Genomic DNA, 20226 nt, shown 5'->3' on the forward strand with positions numbered 1-20226 from the left:
GACTTTTCTCTAAGTAACCTACATGGTGTATAAGGTCATTGTCTGCCCTGAAACAGCATGGACTTGCCCTGAGATCTATCAGCCAGCCAGACAGGGTCACGTCATCATCACTGATAATGTCTGTGTGTCTGTACAGTATGTGTGGGTTTGAATCTCAGCTATGAAATATTTCCATTTTCTTTAAATAAGGCTGTCTTCACCAAGAAAGGTGCAATTTTCAGCCTTTTGCTTTGAGATATAAAACAACTTATTTTATTATTACCTCTCGGCACTACAGTATATTTCTTTTAGCTGCAGTGCAGAATTCTGGGAAATGAATACTGATCAGGACGATTTAATTCTGGTCACACGCGTCCACATCGTACACACATATCAGAATTTTAAATGACGTTTAAATTAGATCATCCACTCTGCTTGTGCATGTTAATATATTTTGATCTGGCTTACAACCCCATGTGATTGAATTTTGCATCATTTAAGTCATCATGGTTTCCATAGCAGCGACTCCCGGCCTGATTCGCAGGCACTTTGTAGCAGGGATTGGATGGCGAAGTGTCTCATCATAAACGGTGCACAGAGATGCTTTGATGTAGAGAAAAAAGTAATAATTTAAATGAGTGGTTGTGTGTTAGATTTATGGATTTATTTTTTTTAATGAATAAATAAATATCAAAAATAACATGCTAGAGCTGATTTGGGAAGAGCTTATGTGAAATGATGGAAAACTTTGAATTCTTCTTTAAAAAGTCATGGACAAGAAGAAATGAACAAACAAACAAACAAACAAACATTATATATTTTTTTATGATAGAAATAAATTGGAATTCTTATTTTTAAAAATCCGTCATCTAGTCTATCCACCCACTGGCCTGTTTTTTTTTTTTTTTTGAAGATTTAAGGAAATTTAGAGAACACAGATGAAACCTGCATCAAAAAGGTAGAACGAGCTTTGAAAGTGTCAGTATTTATTATTCTGTTCTGTATATTCTTTATTCTGCACTCATTCCACACTGTTATAATATTTGCACTTCATGTAGTAAAGATGGGAAAAAATTTATCCAGTTTTGTTCCACTTTAGTCTGGCAATTCATGTATGCACCACACTGATCCCAAAATATATATATTTTAAATTATTTAAAAATTTGGATATGTTTTTAAAAAATTTTTCCCTTTATAATCCTGATAATAATACAGATGGTGCACTCTAAACTATTCACTTAAACCATTCAGTGTATATTCATATTCATATATGTTTGTGTAGAATTGTTACATAATCTAAAACAAACGAACAAAAGAAAATTTATAAAATAAATGTATAAAATCCTGATATTAACAGAATTACAATACAGATTGAATTAGCACCTACAGGAGGTATCGTGATAATATTGTAGCCGGTCCCTGATGATTTTCCCCACCTACTATGTATAGAAAAACTACATTTGTTGCAATGGATACAAGTCCATATAGAATAAAATGAAGAAAAGAAAATAACTTGACTCAACCTCAAACTCAGGATCGAATCTGGAGACGGCGGCACAACTCATTGTACCATTCTCTTCTTATTTCATTTTATATAATGTTGTAAAAACTAATTGAAGATGTCAAGGCAGCAGGCATTGTTAACTCACAGCTCCAGGGTAGTCTAGTGTAAATTGTTTTGTCTGTGTCGTTATTTCATATTATGATGTTTTTTTTTTTTTTTAGCAATGTGGACACAGAAGAGCTGTGCGGTAAGAAAAGCTCTATTTGAATAAAAAAAATAGTATTTTTAATAATAAAACCAAAAAACAGCTATTTGAAAGATTTTTTATAAATCATATTCAATTTTATTCGTAGAATATTTCTCTCAGCATCTTGGAGAATATGAAAATGTCCTTGGTGCCTTGGAAGACTTGAACATTTCAATACTAAAGGCGATGGACAAAACCAAAAAGGTGAGTGATTATCCGTGACTTCCCTTGAAGATCAGTGAAATTACTGTAAGATAGATTGAAAATCTTCCTGTTGAGTTGAGTATTTAAAAAAAAAAATATTGTCATTATTTATAGCTTTGTTAAATTCAAATAACATCCTATTTTTTATATTTTGCATATTGTAATTTTCAAAAATACTGTATATAGTAAGGATATACACCGATCAGCCATAACATTATGACCACCTGTCTCCCTTTCTGCCAAAACAGGAATGATCTTTCTATAATAACCAGCATTAACCTTTTCAGCAATTAGACAGTAGCTTTTATATCAAAGTACAAGGGCTAGACTTCGCTCCCCATGTGCATCACTGAGCCTTTACTATCCATGACCCTGTCACCAGTTCACCGGTTTTCCTCCCTTGGATTACATTTGTTAGGTCCTGACCACTACAGACTGGGATCATCTCACACGATCTCCAGTACTGGAGTTGCTCTGACCCACTCGTCTATCCGTCACAATTTGGCACATCTTACAGTAGCTACAGATAAAATATCTGTACTCAATATTAGATGGGTGGTCATAATATTATGGCTGATCGGTGTATTTAAATGATGATTTATCTAAAAGCTATTTATACAGAGCTAGTTGAAGGTTTTTTGTATTCCTTAGATTTAACATCTGTCACAAAACTACAACAGTATTAACATATAAATTAAAATTGTCCCAGCAATCTGGTTAATATAAACTGAAAAATTGAATGGAATAAACAACCTCATGTCTAAAATAAACAACTATTCTCAATCCCTCCATCCTTATAATGAACTTCACTGACTCAATGAATGGTACATTTATGTTTTTTTTTAAATTTTTTATTCAATTTGTTTTATCTTCCTGCGGCTAATGTAGCTGAGGGATTTTTTCCCCATGGCAGTTCATGCTATAGCTCCAGGAGAGATTATCACATTAAATATAATACAAAACTGTGGATGAAGCAAAATTAAGCCTTATATATACACAGTATATATACACAGAAACTCTCAGATGGTGGAAACTGTGATTTTTACACTAACTTTACACACAAATCTAATATGGTTTGAAATCTAATTAAAATAATAAAAATGATAAAGTGCATTTTGCAATAAGTACAAATAATAAATATAAGTGCATTATAATAAGTGCTGGATATTGACTTGAAATTTGCTAAACGTTTAATAGTCTGACATATTTAATATTTCTGTAATATTCAGTCATTGACATTTAGAGATGCAGTAATAAAAAACCCGGGGCACATAATTCTATAATTATGCAATGCACCCTGCCAGTAATTGGTGATCCTAATTGACCAGTTTGCAGTTTAGTAAAAATAAATTCTCAATGTCTTAATTTTTTAAGCTCACTTTGAAATTGCTTAGTATTACAGGTTATGCATTTTTGTAACATCAAAGACATTATTAGAACGTCCATAATAGGACACCTGGGTCAGCAGTTCATTGCAAACATCTGTGAGATCAGTAAACCTGCTTCTTAATACTATATAACACAATCTCCTTTGATGCATTCATGTGCTTATTTGCATGCCTGATGATGTTCTTCTATTCATCATCAATACTGAAACTGTTCTTATCCAAGGCTGCAGGATGAAAGGCCAGTCTAGCTGTTACAGCACCACTCAGATATGAAGTGTACACTCTAATCACCTTAATGTCACTTAGCTATGTTTAATTATGGCTGTGTTAAGATAAAGAGATTTGCAAAACACTACCTCAGGCCCTCCAGACCTGACGTTGTGCAGTATTTATAACATTCGGTTTGGCAGAGCCTTGACCATTGTTTCCTCAAGCATTCTTTAAATAGTTAAGGCTTCTTTTTTTCAGAAGTCAAACTAAAGTTAAACTGAATCTCTTTAGTGGACACAAAATAACTAGAGTTGGATAAATAACTGTTAGTGCATGAAATAGTACATTAGAAGAAGTATGATGTTGACAGCATATTAAGTAATTAAGGAAACATCAAAAGGCATTCTGTTAAAGCAAAATAACCAAACACAGGGATTATTTCTGGTTATGAAATGTAATAATTATTTATCCACTGATATTTACAGTATGTATAATATGGTAAAAAATGCTTTCGCTTACCAGCTTTAACTTTATAGCTTTATCCCTACCTGTTACAACCTGCTGCATCTAAGAAGTTTAATTAACATTTTTTTCATTTTCACTATATTAGACACATTTTTTAATTCCGTAATGCTAATGTTTTGACAAATAACAATATACATATTACTGCATATAAACATATAATATTATATTGCAATACTTTCCTAAGGCCACATTTAATTAGACAAAAAAAAAAAATCTGAATTTCAGGAAGCAATAATAAAAAACTTTTAGACTTGAAACTTTTTAAACTTGCAGAGAGGATAAATGAAAGCGATCCTAAATGCTGTAAATAGTGTCGAAGGGAAAGATTTTCCCCCCCGTACCAATTAGTAAAACTGGCATTTTAGTTAAAACCCAAGTGTTTTACATCAATTATTAAAATATTATACATTTATTAACGGAAAATCATTGTAACTCATTTAGAACTACTGTATCATTCTGGAACTGCTAACGAGTCTCCAGATTTGAAGGGGTTAAGACATTTCTGAATGATGAAATATTGTATGAAGATGATCTACAGTATAAATTGCATTTCTTAGGCAATCGAATATATAAATGCATAATCTGTTTACTGCTGTACTAAGGTCATAGCATGGGTCGAAAAGTCTTTATGTACAAAAAATATGCTTGTAATAATAGACCAGGCCCCCTGCGACCCTGTATACAGGATAAAGCGGTACAGACAATGATGATAAGTACAGTAATAGCCAAGAAAAGGCTAAGGACACATGGCTCAGAATCCGAGTGTAACACTTCAACACTAAAGTGTGAAGATTAATCATGAGAGATTAGTTGGAAAAGCAGTGAGTGAACAGCAAATGTTCATGACAAATGCAAGATATTAAAGTGTTTTGTTCACAATGAACCTGGAGATAGATTTTAGTGTCATAGTGTGAAAATCTAGTTTAGAGAGAAAAAAAGAGTGGGGGAGAAAAAAAAAAACACTCATCATTTTCTTCTATCCTAGGTGAGTTTATTGAAAAGAATGATTTTAAACGACTGCAATATTTAGAATTAGATTATCTACACAGATGCAGAAATTAGGCATGGTGGAGAACACTTGGGAAACACTGGCATGATCATTGCTCAATTGATAAAACCTCTTAGGAAGAAGCACAGCTGTGAGGAATATGAACAATGGTGTAATCTTCACTGTCCGTTGAATGTGTCATAGCGCGCGTTATGAGCTGAAACAGTTTTTTTATGCAATTTGTGCCAATGTATCAGCAGGTCATGGGAAAATGTTGCTGCCAGTAATCTTAAGTTATTACAGGAGATCATTATGATGTTGTGTTGATTGAATCATGACTCAGTAGGTGAGGCGCTCTGGGCAGAGATACAATAGGAAAATTGCAGGAGATGATTCAGACATTCAGCTAATCAATGTTAGCTGGAGCTAACTATCACAGTTTGAGCTGTGATGAGGATTGCTTCAATGGCTTGACTGTGAAGTGTACACCATGGAGCAATATAAAAATACAACCACAGATGGAAAGAGTACACAAAACCCTGACTGAAATGTACTGCTCCAGTGGTGTAAAATAATAAGCAGCAGTGATCAAGAATACTTGAGGAATGCATTTTGCAATTAATTATGAAATAAAATTTTTTAACTTTTATATGTTGTACTGTAGATTCATTAAATATAAATTTAAATATTTCCAACTTTTTTTTGTTTGTTTTACGGCTGTGTCCTTTCAGGGGTCGCCACAGCGAATCATTTGCCTCCATCTAACCCTATCCTCTGGATCCTCTTCTCTCACACCAACTACCTTCATGTCCTCTCTCACTGCATCCATAAATCTCCTCTTTGGTCTTCCTCTAGACCTCCTGCCTGGCAGTTCCAACCTTAGCATCCTTCTACTGATATATTCACAATCTCTCCTCTGAACATGTCCAAACCACCTCAATCTGGCCTCTCTGACTTTAACATCTAACAAAGGTTGTCCTTCTTCATGGGTTGGACTCATTCTTGATCCTATCCATCCTTATCACTTCCAAAGAGAACCTCAACATCTTCATCTCTGCTACCTCCAACTTTGCCTCCTGTCTTTTCTTCACTGCCACTGTCTCTAAGCCATAGAGCATCGCTAGTCTCACCACTGTCTTAAAAAAGTTTTCTTTCATTCTCGCTGATACTCTTTTATCGCACAACACACCTGACACATTCCTCCATTTTCCATTCTCCATTCACCCATCTTTATTTCTCTGGACCGTTGACCCTAAGTACTTAAAATCCTGCAACTTCTTTACCTCTGCTCCCTGCAGCCTCACCGTTCCCACACTTCTCATTCACACACATGTATTCTGTCTTGTTGTGGCTAAACTTTATTCCTCTGCTTTCCAGAGTGTACCTTCACTTTACTAGATTTTCCTCCACCTGTTCCCTGCTCTCGCTACAAAGCACACTGTCATCTGCAAAAATCATAGTCCATGGAGACTCCTGTCTAACCTAATCTGTTATCCTGTCCATCACCAGAGCAAACAAGAAGGGGCTCAGAGCCGATCCTTGATGCAGACCCACCTCCACCTTGAACTCTTCTGTCACACCTACAGCACATGTCACCGCTATCTTACAGCTCTCATACATGTCCTGCACCAGTCTAACATACTTCTCTGCCACTCCAGACTTCCTCATACAACACCACAGCTCCTCTTTCGTCACCCTGTTGTACGCTTTCTTGAGATCTACAAAACCAAAATGCAACTTTCTATTACCTTCTCTGTACTTCTCCATCAGTATCCATTTGCTTTAAATTCAATGATTATAGTTTACAGCTCATGAAAAAAATACATTTCATACAGTACAAGTTCGGCACACTTCTAGTCTAGTTCGGTACAGGCAACCACAATCATGGGGAAGATAAAAAAAAACACAAAAAAGGCTAGTATATCAAAATGTTTTTTCAGAATTTTTCCTAAGATCAATCAGAAAAGGATTTGCAATACAGAAATGTATAACTTCATAAAATCATGTTCATTTATGCACTCAATACTTGGCTCGTTTAGCATGATGACAAGATTTTAACTTTGGAAAAGACTGTGGAAACTTCACACTGTATTTCATCAAGCAACTTGGATTCTGTGCCTTCCCGCCTCTTCCTCCAGACTCTGGTGTCTTGATTTCCAAATGAAATGAAACATTTACTTATCATTCTTATTCTACATAAGATGCTTCTGACATGAGGAGTGGTTTGATACTAGGAATGCAATATCTGTAGTCTATTTCTTGAAGACATGTGTGTGTGGTGGCTCTTGATGCACTGACTCCAGCCTCACATCACTCCTTGTGAAGCTTTCTCAAGTTCTTAAATTGGTGTTGCTTGATAATCTTAGTAAGGTTGTAGACATGCCTTTTGCTTGGGGATGTTATCCTAACACCCTTTTCCCTTCCAGTCAACTTTCTATGAATACAGCTTCAATACAGCATTCTGTGAACAGCCAGCTCCTCCCTGTGTAGGGTGTCGATGATAATCTTGCAGACAACTGTCAATATTTGTTTTGATTTGAAGGCAGCATGGTTGCTTGGTGATTAGCACTGTCTTCTTCCACCTCAAGGGTCCGGGTTCGATTCCAGCCTCAGGTATGTGTGCAGGGAGTTTGTATGTTATCTCCAGGTTTGGTGGGTTTTCTCTGGGCACTCCTGGTTTCCTCCCACAGTCCAAAAACATGCAAATTAGGCTTATTTGCATTTCCAAACAGTGTTCTCAAGAGCATATGAACTATTGGTGTGAAATAGGGTTCACTCCCAAATAATCTATTATAAATGCTATATCTTTAAGAGAATTACCATTTTTAACAAAATTTACTGTGTGTAGTATTTATTCTGCATTTTTACAAAGGGTGTCATTAATTCCCAGAGCTAACCTTAAAGTCCAAGCAAAGCTAAATATAACATACATAATGATTTACAACAATGCATTTTGAGTCAAAGCTGCTTTGTGGAAGACTCTGGTCTAACCCAGAGCTATGGGAGGAATGATGCGTTCTGTTGACAAAAATGTCTGCAGGTGATAGAGGTCTGGGCTGCCGGGACTCACAGCTGGCCTCTTAAAGGTCATCTCTCTGTCTGTGTCTTTACAAATCCCATTTATTCTGCTTTGATCTCTCCTCTCAAAACATGCAGGAGGGCGAACGACTGTCTCAATTGTCTCTGGTATTTGAAAAAAAAAGTAGAATGAAAATTTGATTACATGCTGCCAGTGTCATACATTAACATTAATATTAGGAAACATTTGGGTGCCATTTTACTGATAGTTTCTTGGAAAATTTAGATATGTCTTTCAGTTTTAGGTTTATCATATACAGCATGTACATAGTAACATCAGCATTATGTATAAAGTTCATTCTATAAGTCAGGTGGGAATGTGTGAAAGTGATAATAAAAATAACACTTTTGTTTTGGACAAATTGTAAAATGTTTTAACATACACAAAAATGTTTTGTACTTTTACAATTTTACATAATCTTCAACAATGACAGATGTCAAACGAATTAAAAACATACCTAAATTATGATTCAAATTCACCTGCGCTACCTGTGTGACTTTTTTGTGTTATCGTTATTTATGAAAACATTTTATAATAATTTTTATTCCCTTAGGCTTTGGTATAAACAATGATATCAAACTTTTTTAATCATTCTAATTGAATTAAATTGGTAAAAACTAGCAGAATATATTAAATTTACAGTGATACAGTATGTTTTAGTTGTAACTTTTCTCTTTTGATTTGTCATAAATCTTTTTATGTTGCTTTTGTTACACACTTTTACTTTTTTGGTGCGTTTGATTTGGAAGGTTGGGTCGCCATTACCCCCTGCAGCCTCGCCCCATCACCTTCAATTTATCACAATTTATTATTTCATAAAGTTCATACTGTTTATACTGTCTTTCATATTCATATAGGACTAATCCCAAATAATATTACCTAGAATTATTAGGGATGTACAGTAGTGTGGGGATATCCTTTAACAACCCCACAAAAACAAGTGAAATATTGCTTTTATACAAGAGTTCTATTACCGACAGAATGTGATTGTTTGGGACCAAACTCTGTTTTTATGTTTGTGTATACTGATTTTGTTTCTTAAATCTCCGCTCCAAAAAATATTTTTACATTGTTCAGAGTCAAAGTTTGCAACAAACACTTCCTTTACTCTTTAGCAAAGTCTGCTCATTGATTAATTGACTCAAACAGTGGTGGCTGGTGCAAATTTCTTTTGGGGGGGGGGGTGCAAACAAAATTAAAATCATCAATAATTAATAATCGCCTGTAAATAGCCATACGAAGTGCTGGAAGAGCACTGAGTGTAAGCTCGGCCACGATCACTTGACTGCTGCTGAATTAGAAGATCAGGTCTATCTGGTCCAAGCTCTTTAACTTTTATTCTCTCTTCATCTGATTGTCTTGCGAAGGGATATTTTAGCAAAGAAATTACAGAGTTTTCTCTCATATTTATCTGGTTTTCACGTCAATCTCTATTCGATACATTCTGCCCTGGTTCTGGTTGATATATTCAACCATCTGCTGACCGTTAATAAGACTCGTTGAGAATGGTCCAATCACATGAGCCTAAATATTTAAAAAAACAATATTGATTTGCTAAGAACAAAAGTGGGAGGGTTGGTTGCGCACAGTGCTGCACCACAAGGATAATTTGAAAAAATCTAATTAGAGCTCAGCCTCAAATCACACGCTTTTCAAAAAATTTACACTGTACATAAGTGTACACGCGTACACAAACACAAATTATAAATAAATTATATTAGGAAATACAGCAGAATATTGTGACTGAATGACTTTATTTCATTATTAAAACCAATAATTATTATGTTAAATAATTACATGTTTAAGTAGCATTCTTCTTTAACTACCGGCTGCCACTCAAATGAAGGCAACATTTCATTCCACTTACTAAATCTGCTGAATTGACATTTGTATGTCAATGTAACGTTCCAAAATCAGCACCTGTAGTCCAGCTAGTTCGCACCGAATGAATGGAACCCAAACAAAAGCCTGTTCGCATGGCTGTCAGGTGCAGTCAAATTAGGCCCCCTGAGAGAAAATCCAGCATCTCCTCTCAAAAAATGTGATACGATTTCAAATTTTCCCAGAAAAGATAGCGATAATTTCACATTCAATTTACGTGTTTATTCTAATGTATGTATTTTTGGCAGATGTTAATACACAAGTGCTTCTCAAGATAACCCAACCTGCATATAACACAAAGCCTTAGAGCCTGCCTTTGAAGCATATTGAGCATGAGACAAATCCCAATGAAAACTGATTAAGAGACAGCTCATTGTTTTTCAAGCGTTCACTTCTTGACACAGTCTTGATCTGGCATATCTATTAATTGAAAGACCTGAAGCCTGACCTTGGTGAGCACACAGCCTCCCCCTCCACAATCAGATACCTGATTAAAATATCCACATGGGGCTCTGAGCCTTGGCACCAGGTGGTGTCTGTGCTAATTCCGACTAGATGCATTCTGGTTATAATGCATTTTCTGAAGTTTTATTCTGCAGAGCAGTGTTCAATGCTCTAAATATATATTTAGCATTAAAGTAAAAATAGAGAAAGTCACTTCATCCCTGTTTTAGAAAGTGAGCGGAGTTGAGTCTGGTATGTAGAGTGGTGTCTGGTTGGATATTTTATTGTTGTTGTTCCATAGCTCTGGTGTAATTTTTGAACTTGGTAATGAAGGTACAGCTATAATAATTAAAGCTGACATAATTCCAAACATTTCCATTTTCTTGAAAAATATGATTTAATTTTAGTTTTTTTTATTTTTTATTATATAATAGACAAAGAATTTGTATTTTATCAATTCTGTAAAGAAAATGAGCCACACCTGGTATAGATGGCACAGTTGTTGAGTGGTTAACAGTGCCTAATTGTCGTAAGAAAGTAAACTTAAAAAAATGAATTTGACATAAGTAATAAATCATCGTATAGGTTTTTTCAACCCCCTTGCCTTCCATTTTGTAATCGACAGAACATTGGAGTCACAAACTATATGAACTTCCCTCCTCTGACATGCAGGATTACCAGGAGGCCACACACCTGGAGCAGTTTGTGACTCGCTTTCTGCTGAAGGAGACAACGAGCCAGCTGCAGTCTCTTCAGAGCTCACTGGAGTGTGCCATGGAGACCACAGCTGAACAGACACGGCAGGAAAGGCAGGTGTTACATTCATACAGCAACTACGGCATTAGGGGTGGTGTAACAAGCTAATTTACAGAAGTTAAAGAAGCAACGCATGACAGATGGCTAGCTGTTGAAAAGTCATTTACCTTTGGGGGTTGTTGTTGGTGATGTGATGTAGAACATGACAACACACCTTAGAGTGCTACTGAAAAATAATCGACTTTGAAGTTGAGCGTCACGCCACCGTTTCAATTATCACTTTTTAAAAAAAAAAATAAGGCACAAATAAAGCCTTATACTGTACATCTTCAGCTTGAGCAGGATTGGACAAGATTTTTCTATTACCATTTCTTCATTTCTAACACATATTTGGCTGTGATTGAATTACACCTATATGAGAAAAAACAGAAAGAAATAATGAAATAATGTTTGCACAGGTAAAAGTGGAAGTATTCAGCTCAAAATGTACAAATGTTAAGCAGTAAAAAGTAAAATTTTTTTTAACTGATCAACTTGATGTTTATTTGAAACTATTGTTACTTAGCATTTGCTGTGCATCTGCGTGACTTACAGTACATATAATATAAACACTGTTTACCATCAGGAAGAATTCACCATTAGCTGCATAGACAATTTATCATAATTGGAATCATCCATCCATCTATTTTATGACCGTGGTGGGACTTCCAGTCAACAATCACACACTACGGGCAATTTGGAAACCCCAATTAGTCTAATCTGCATGTCTTTGAAGTGTGGGAGGAAATTGGAGTTCCCGGGAGAGAAACCCACCAAGTACAGGGGAGAACATGCAAACTCCATGCATACACACCCTGAGGCGAGGATCAACCCCAGACCCTAGAGGTGCAAGGCGACAGTGCTAAACACTAAGCCCCGTGCTGCCAATTTGAACCAGTACTCGTCTAAGCTGGCATTAGTAAAATAGAAAAGGCTACAGTAGCTCGGTTGAATATATCCGGGTAAAATAAACAAATTGGCGAAACATACATCAACCTTCTTTTTTAAATGCCTCATTGTAGGGTCAAAGTCACTCATTCTTAAGTTCTACACTGCAGCCTGGTAGCTAATCCATATTCATACACACATGGCTAGCATTAACCACATTGTGGAGCATGAGAAGGTCACAGATGATAACTTTGCATGATTTTGACAGTTTTTTTTTTTTCTACATTGGTTATGTTAATAGAATGTGTGTGAGCGCATTATACTGATGCATGGTGCCAAGGTCATTGGCTGGATGAGAGAAGGAGAAAGAGCATTGAGTTTTTTTAATGATGAAATTTTAAATGTACTGAGTAAAATTGTATTTTTTTGTACCTAAGTAAGAGTACCCACAATATATTATTTTAGTAATCCTCAAGCAATGTATACATACCCAAACTAATATATAAGTATGCTAACAATTTACACTTATTCACATATTATTCAATTCTTGTAACTATTCATGTTAAAAGGCAATGCATTCTTTATTTTATTTTAAAATTCTTTATTCTTTGCATATCCCAGCTTCTTCTTAGTAGGCATGGGTCAGTGCGCAGGGTCAGCCATTTTATGGCGCCCCTGGAGCAGACAGGGTTTAGGGCCTTGCTCAAGGGCCCAACCCGTCGGAGCTGGGGCTCGAACCGCTGACCTTCTGATCAGTAATTCAGAGCCTTGACACACTAAGCCACCACTGCCCTGAACTCAAAGTATAATGTATTACAATGAGTGTATCCATGTAAGTTTGTCATTTACCTTGTAGCAGAATTTACCGGTAGCTGTTAATAACAATTGAAAAATCTTTAAATCTTTGGGTCAAACAATATTTTGTCAGTGTGCATGAAATCAACAAAAGCAAAATGCATTAAAGTGATTTTATAGATTTCATGGGCATTACAAGTCTGAAAAGACTTACCCTACCTAACAATGTGGTGGTTAATTAATGTGTGAAAACGATTCCTCATGCTTCCAGAACCACTTTTTCACAATTTGTGTCCCAGAATATGGCTGTGCCATGAGTAAAAAAAGGGAAAAACTCCTTGATGTGATACCTCTTTTGATGTGAGGAGGCCAGATTGAGGTGGTTTGGACATGTTCAGAGGAGAGATTGTGAATATATCGGTAGAAGGATGCTGAGGTTGGAACTGCCAGGCAGGAGGTCTAGAGGAAGACCAAAGAGGAGATTTATGGATGTAATGAGAGAGGACATGAAGTTAGTTGGTGTGAGAGAAGAGGATGCAGAGGATAGAGTTAGATGGAGGCAGATGATTCGCTGTGGCGACCCCTGAAAGGGAACAGCCGAAAGACAAAGAAGAAGATTTTCTAGTGCATATCAGATTTTGACGATCCATTCAATAGCTTATAATAGACGTCTAGATTCATTTAGAGATATTTTCCACTCTTCACACTGTATATCATATGTACAGAACATGTACTGCAATCCCCCCTGGTGAGATGAGTGGGATGGCTGATTATAAGGTTTTATTAGCTTACTATAATGTGTTCTGACGCTGAGGTAAAATTCACATCTCTTGTGAGTCATGAGGAAGCTGCAGCTGCTTGGGGGAATAGCTAATTTTAGAGAGAACTGCTAAAAAACGAGACAGTTTTCTCCAACACCTACACAACTACATGGGTAAGGATGGTCTATATGGGTGGAATTTAAATATAATGAGAAAAAGAGAACATCTCTACTACCTTTATAGCGTCTGATATACCCTTCAGTCATTATTTGTCTCATCTTAGCATGAACGTTCAGTACAAATCGTCCATGCAAAACAGTCACTTCATCAGCAAAATAAGTATCACACTTGCCTGTTCATCATTGATAGTTGTTGGGAATAAATATAGGTTTAGATTTTTTTTTTTTTTTTGTTCATTGCCTCTCATGTTAACATTCAGAGGACACAGAGGGCAGTAATGAGGTTGAACTGCTGTGCTTCTCTCACTTTTGTGAGCACATTCACAGACTCTCTAATCAGTTTCTCTCTTATCTGCCTCTCCTCTTTACTCTTGAATGGATTTTTCTCAGCGCACAATCAGCGACAGTTAATGGATTCTTCTGCCATTTTTGCCACATGATCTAATACAGCATGTCTGTACGTATATCCTCTGAGTTTAGCGCTGATAAATGCACTTAAATGAGTGGATCTGATTCATAAGGATTGCTTCAGTCATCGCTGACCAAATGTTGCATTTAAATCAAACTTCCGCGAATCACTCCGTATTGCTACACAAATCTTACATATACACACTAACAGCTGGCTATGATTAGGGTCAAGTGGGAGGAAAACTACTACCTGTCAGTAACCAGTTTAGCATCATAGGCATGAAACTATTATACTCACACACAGAAACACACTCACATAAAGACAGATCCAGGCAACACCAGTCCTGCCATTCCTCTCTTCTGAATAGCATTCTGAAAAGCTGTCCTTGTGTTTAGCCAGCTTAGCCACACCACAGCCCACGGTTCTGCTGTTCATCTCTTCTTGTCATTTGTACTTTGATTTTCTAGGCAATGCTTGCATTTGTCTTTCGTCCAAAGGCATGCAAAAAAAATCACGAATTAAAAAATGAATCCATCTTGTTTTTGGAATTTTGGCCCGTCCATGTGCCATCCAGCAGATTGGGTGATGGAAATATATCCGTTGTTTCTGTGGCAGTTACGTAAGGGGTCAGGTTGCCAATTAGGCTAACCTGCATGTCTTTGAACTGTGGAATAAAACCGGAGTACCTGGAGGAAACCCACCAACCGGATATATCCATCACCCAATGTTCCCCACCTCGTGCTCTCAGTCACCTGGGATAGGCTCCAGGCCCCCATGACCCTGTATACAGGATTAAGTGGTACAGTATAGACGATCAGTGAGAGTGATATTACACTTCAGTCAGGCCTGATGATATGTTATAGATGTGTCAGTGAAACAGGCTGAAATTAATGATCCTCAATGGACATGAGGTTTCACCAAGTGAAATCACTTTACACATATTTTCCACCACATGATCTGTATATCTTTATTCTGGGATAGAAAGAAATCACTCCAGCCTCTACGGCAAACAAGACAGCATGGGGGGCTTTAACTTTATTTGAAAGGCTTGACTAAAATTGGTCTTGTTTTATTTCTAATACAGTGTTTCGTACTCTTCCAAAACGCCTCCAGTAACAAAACACTGCTGGTTATATCCACCACGTCCTGTGTTTTGATGATCGGGTTTGTTTCAAACGGTCGATAGCTATTACAAATAGAGAAAAAAAAAAAGCTTTACTGATTTTCTATTCTGTCTGAAGTGTTCAGTCTGGATTTCTGAGCAGTGCCTGAAAGCCGCAGGATGAAACGCGGGAGGGGAGCTGCAGGACAGAGACTCTTTTAGTGTACGCTCATTCCACGGCTTTCATCTGACCAACACACACACCAACACACACACATATATACATGAATAGTGGACATTGTTTTTAAAGGAGCTTTATCCCTGGATAAAATTTTTAGCATAAAGACGTGTTCTATGGGTGTATAAATATGCGAGTGTATAAATATTCATAAATATGCCAACAGATTTGTTTTGGATAGAGTCTGAAGTTATTTTTTAGACAATCCAAAAATGTTAACATAAATATGAACTTTATGGCAGCTTCTTTCTCTTCTTCTTTAAGTAAACATGCACCTTTAACACATTCGCCTTGGCACAGTCCTTCTATTTCTAACCATAAACTTCCAGCCCTGTAAACACCTCACTGTTTTTGCTAGGGTGATTTTTGGCTCACACCGAGTCGACTTCACCTCTATACAGCATCATGAACCCTGACTACTCACGCTGATGATTATGGTTCTGAAATGAGACATGTTGAACCATGTGGGATGTTCTCCCCTCAGGACCCCTCATTGTGTAACAGTGTCTTCTTCAAGCATAATGAGGACACAGCTGAGCCGTAATCCTGACACCTGCTCTCCTCTGTTGGTTTGTGTAATGCGGTGTGCTAAAATACACACTAATAAGAAATAACCGAAATAGATGCTATCTATGCATCACTGAGAAATTATTCAGGCTCTGCTGGATTTTAAAATTGGCACTGGTGGTGGTATTTTGTTGGGATAGACTTATTTTAATGATTAAAGTCATATTAATTATGTCAGTTCTTATACAGTCTAATTCCCGTATTCTCACATCATGTAAGCTTTTTTTTATTTTATTAAATAGTGTGTGCTTTTAACTTGATATTGTGTTGTTGAAACATTTTCCTGTGACTCTTAGATGTGTTTTATGGTTAACAAGAAGTGTATTTATTATTTTGTTAATTGAAAAATAAACTATAGACCTTCATGGCTGTAAGGAAAAGTGATGCTAGGGACAGAGCTTAACCGCTTGTGCTGGGTTTATATTATAATTGAAGAACAAATAAGTAAGGAATAAAACAGGACAGGGCATTCTGTTGTAGGAAACTAATATACAACTAGATTAAATTATTTTATTTCCATTTATTTATCCATCCATCCAGAAACCTTTGTAGTCCAACTAGGGACCGTTGAGGCCAATGGGAACCACTGTATTTATTTCTGTTTCCACACACACTATGGGCAATCTGAAAACAACAATGAACCTAATTTGCATATCTTTGGACTGTGGGAGGAAACCGGAGAACCCTGAAGAAACCCACCAAGCATGGGGAGAACATGCAAACTTCATGTACGCAGACCTGATGCAGGGATTGAACCCAGGACCTGAAGGTGCAAGGCGACAGTGCTAACCACTAAGCCACTGTGCCGACAAATTTTATTTATTTATTTATTTAAACTTTAAATTTCCTAAACTCTGCTTTCTTGGATTCATCTTGGATACAGATGATAGAGGTATCTCCTGACTACAGTATAAATGCTTTTCTTTTGCACCGTTCAGGTGCCACAGTTCATATCATTTTAACCTCGTAAGACCTGAGCTTTTTTTTTTTTTTTTTACAGTATTTGGGATTAGTACCCTAGGACCTGATAAGTATAAAAATCTAAGCAATTTTTTTGAACAGGAAACCCACATGTTTGTACTAATTAATGTACAGCGCTTTTGCTACCATTAAATGATGCAATAAAGTGTTAAATAATGATGATAACAGTGCTTATGAAGTAATTGTCTCCATACAGTATGAGGACGCAGTGACCCAGGAGGTTAATAAGAACCCACAACGTGTCAGGAAACATCAGGCAGCTTCAAAAAGGCCTCAAGTTATACACATTATATTATGTGGTCTAAATGATCATCACATCTTCTCTTGCTTAGTTGCATTGGCTTAGAGTGTATTATCTCATTCAGGACAAAATATTTAATTAGGGCCCTTGGGTTTACTACAGATGTAGGGTACACTCCTGCTCGCTCCCTGCGGTCTTATTTAGCATGGGTTCTTTGGGTACAATAGGTACAAGAAAATGTCTCGGTCTCTAGGCTGGTCCTTTCACATCTACAGTCTATATCATATAAACTGCAAGACGTTGTCTATTGTCGGATTTTAGGGTGACATTATGGATTTTCAGGTTTTAACATTCTTTGCTTTTGGCATTGGTGTCTCAGTGGTAAGCTTCTCAACTGCCATACGGAAGGCCCGGGTTTGAATCTTAGCCACTGGACCAATGTTGGTCCGGATAAAATGAGAGGGTTGTGTCAGGATTAGGCATCTGGCGCAAAACCTGTACCAAGCTGTTGCTGTTGGACCGGAACGTCCGCTGTGGTGACCCATTGAAGGAAGCAGCTGAAAGACTGACAACAACAATGTGCTTTATTTTTGTATTTTACTGTTTACGTGTCCCAAAACGCTTTTTGGAATACAATGAAAAAATCTTCATATCAACATTTTTAAAAATCAGTTTTTGTTACGTGTCTGATGCCAACCAGAAATAGAGATTTGGAACACTTATGGCATGGAAGTGGCAGCGTGAGAGCACAGTGATGGTGAAAAGCTATGTGATGACTGAGTGACAGATATGCGAATGACAATGAGCTTAATTAGCTGTAAAACAAACTGCTGGTGTCAATTCTTTGCCATGGGCTAGGTATAAGACAATAAAGGAAATCTGTGTTAGAATAATGTCTGTATAAGAAAAAGGCAACTTATACATTATTTAGTGAAGCACAAGATACACAAGAACTAACTGCTCTGTATAAATGTAGTGTTTGCATTAGGTTTGACTTTAATGCAAATGGAATGTGCATAAACAATATTAGTAATATATGAGTTATGATCTGGTGGCACGATGGCGTAGTGATTAGCACTATTGCCTCACACCTCCATTGGGTATGTGTATGTGGAGTTTGAATTTTCTTATTGTGCTTGGTGGGTTTCCTCTAGGTTCTCTGGTTTCCTCCCATAGTTTAAAGACATGCAGAGTAAATGAACTGGCATTTCCAAATTGCACATACTGTGTGTCTGGCACCCTGTCAAAAGTGTATCCTGCCTAGTGCCCCTGGGATAGGCTCCAGGCGTCCTGCTACCCAAGATAAGCAGTATAGAGAATGAGAGAGAGAGAGAGAGCGAGAGAGTCTGGTTCTGTCACAAAAGTGAAAAAAAAAAAACAACTTCAATTGATGATCCTTGATATGGTTTTTTTTTAAAGGAATTTTTCATTTATCGTTTATAAAAGGCTTAAGTCTGACAAAAAAGTCTTAGGAACAGGTATAAATCTTACTTAATACCATAGACGTAATGCCATGAAAGGCTGCATTTCCGTCTTTGGCACTGATGGCTCAGTGGTAGTGGTTTCTCACCTGCAATGTGGAAGACCTGGGTTAGATTCCCAGCCACCAGTCCCAAGCCTGGATAAAATGGGAGCGTTTCAGGAAGGGCATCCGGAGTGTAAACCCTGTGCCAAGTTGTGTGTAAACCAGATGGTCCGCTGTGGCGACCCCTCGACTAAAGACTAACAACTATAAATGTCTGCTATGTCATTATTTGATAAAAAAAATGCAGCTGTGAATTTTGCTGTGTTACATCATTCTCTCATAACAGTACACAGTGTTTTGATTTATTCCTTGCATATATTCCTTGCATTTTATTTAGTACAGTATTTATGCATGGATGTTCAAATACCCCCAAGATCTAAACATCTTTATATGAATTTTTTTTCATTTAATCCTTATTTTTATTGGTCAGAATCAATCATTCATTGACATAAACATTGTTTTTAAAGGAGCTTTATCCCTGGGCTTTATTTGATAAAGCTGGATGTCTGTGACCTTTCGACATTGTGTGTGTGCTTTTGCGGTGTCATTTATAGGCAGGCACCCCTGAAGCCCGAGGTGCTGTCGATTCAGTGGTCAGGAAGGCGATCCAATCGAAGACTTCAACGGAATAACAGCTTGTCTCCAAACAACCCACTTCTTAGCCTCGTCAATTCAGGTGTGTGTATTCTTAGCTTGCGCTCGCAGCAGAGATGCACTGCTCGGAGCGAGCGGGAATTCATATGGAGACTCTTTTTTTAATCTAATAGACCGTTGCACCTTTTTACAAGCTGACTGATATAATACCTGTGAAAAAGATATTTACTAGGCAGATGCTTTAATAAAAAGTGACTAAGGCTGAATAAAACCCAGCAACCCAGCATATACATTGTATGACTTTCATTTATTGTACTAGTACATAAAATTCACTAAATTAACGGTTAGAATGTGTTGATTAATTTTCTACAACTGCAACTTTGATGGTAGTTTTGGCTGCAACTAAGTTACATATTTGTATTGAAGCTCTGCTGTTGTTTTATGTTATTATTTTTATAATAGCATCTTACACATGGATTATTTTTGCCACACAAACCAGACAAAAAACACTGGAAACATTTATTTATCATTTGTTCAAGATTTCTGTGATGGTAACAATAAGAGGGATATAAGTTTTCGACTATAGGAAAAATATCACCGCAGGACTGCTTTAAGGTCATGCTTTTTTTATGGCACCCTTGGAGTCTTTAAGACATTTTATCATAGTATATGCACAAGTGTCATAGTGCCTACTCCAGTACT

The 20226-nt window shown here is 36.9% G+C and overlaps 1 protein-coding gene across 1 annotated transcript in view; it reads left to right on the forward strand.

The window, feature by feature from the left end:
- necab1 (N-terminal EF-hand calcium binding protein 1) overlaps positions 1-20226 on the forward strand; it is a 37965-nt gene that overhangs the window by 6080 nt on the left and 11659 nt on the right. The window contains exons 4-7 of the mRNA XM_053490118.1: positions 1705-1730; positions 1837-1934; positions 11122-11262; positions 19489-19606. Of these exons, the coding sequence (XP_053346093.1) occupies positions 1705-1730; positions 1837-1934; positions 11122-11262; positions 19489-19606 (383 nt within the window). The remainder of the gene's footprint in view (positions 1-1704; positions 1731-1836; positions 1935-11121; positions 11263-19488; positions 19607-20226) is intronic.

Source organism: Clarias gariepinus, chromosome 28 (assembly GCF_024256425.1).
Source record: "Clarias gariepinus isolate MV-2021 ecotype Netherlands chromosome 28, CGAR_prim_01v2, whole genome shotgun sequence".
NCBI classification, from domain to species: Eukaryota; Metazoa; Chordata; class Actinopteri; order Siluriformes; family Clariidae; genus Clarias; species Clarias gariepinus.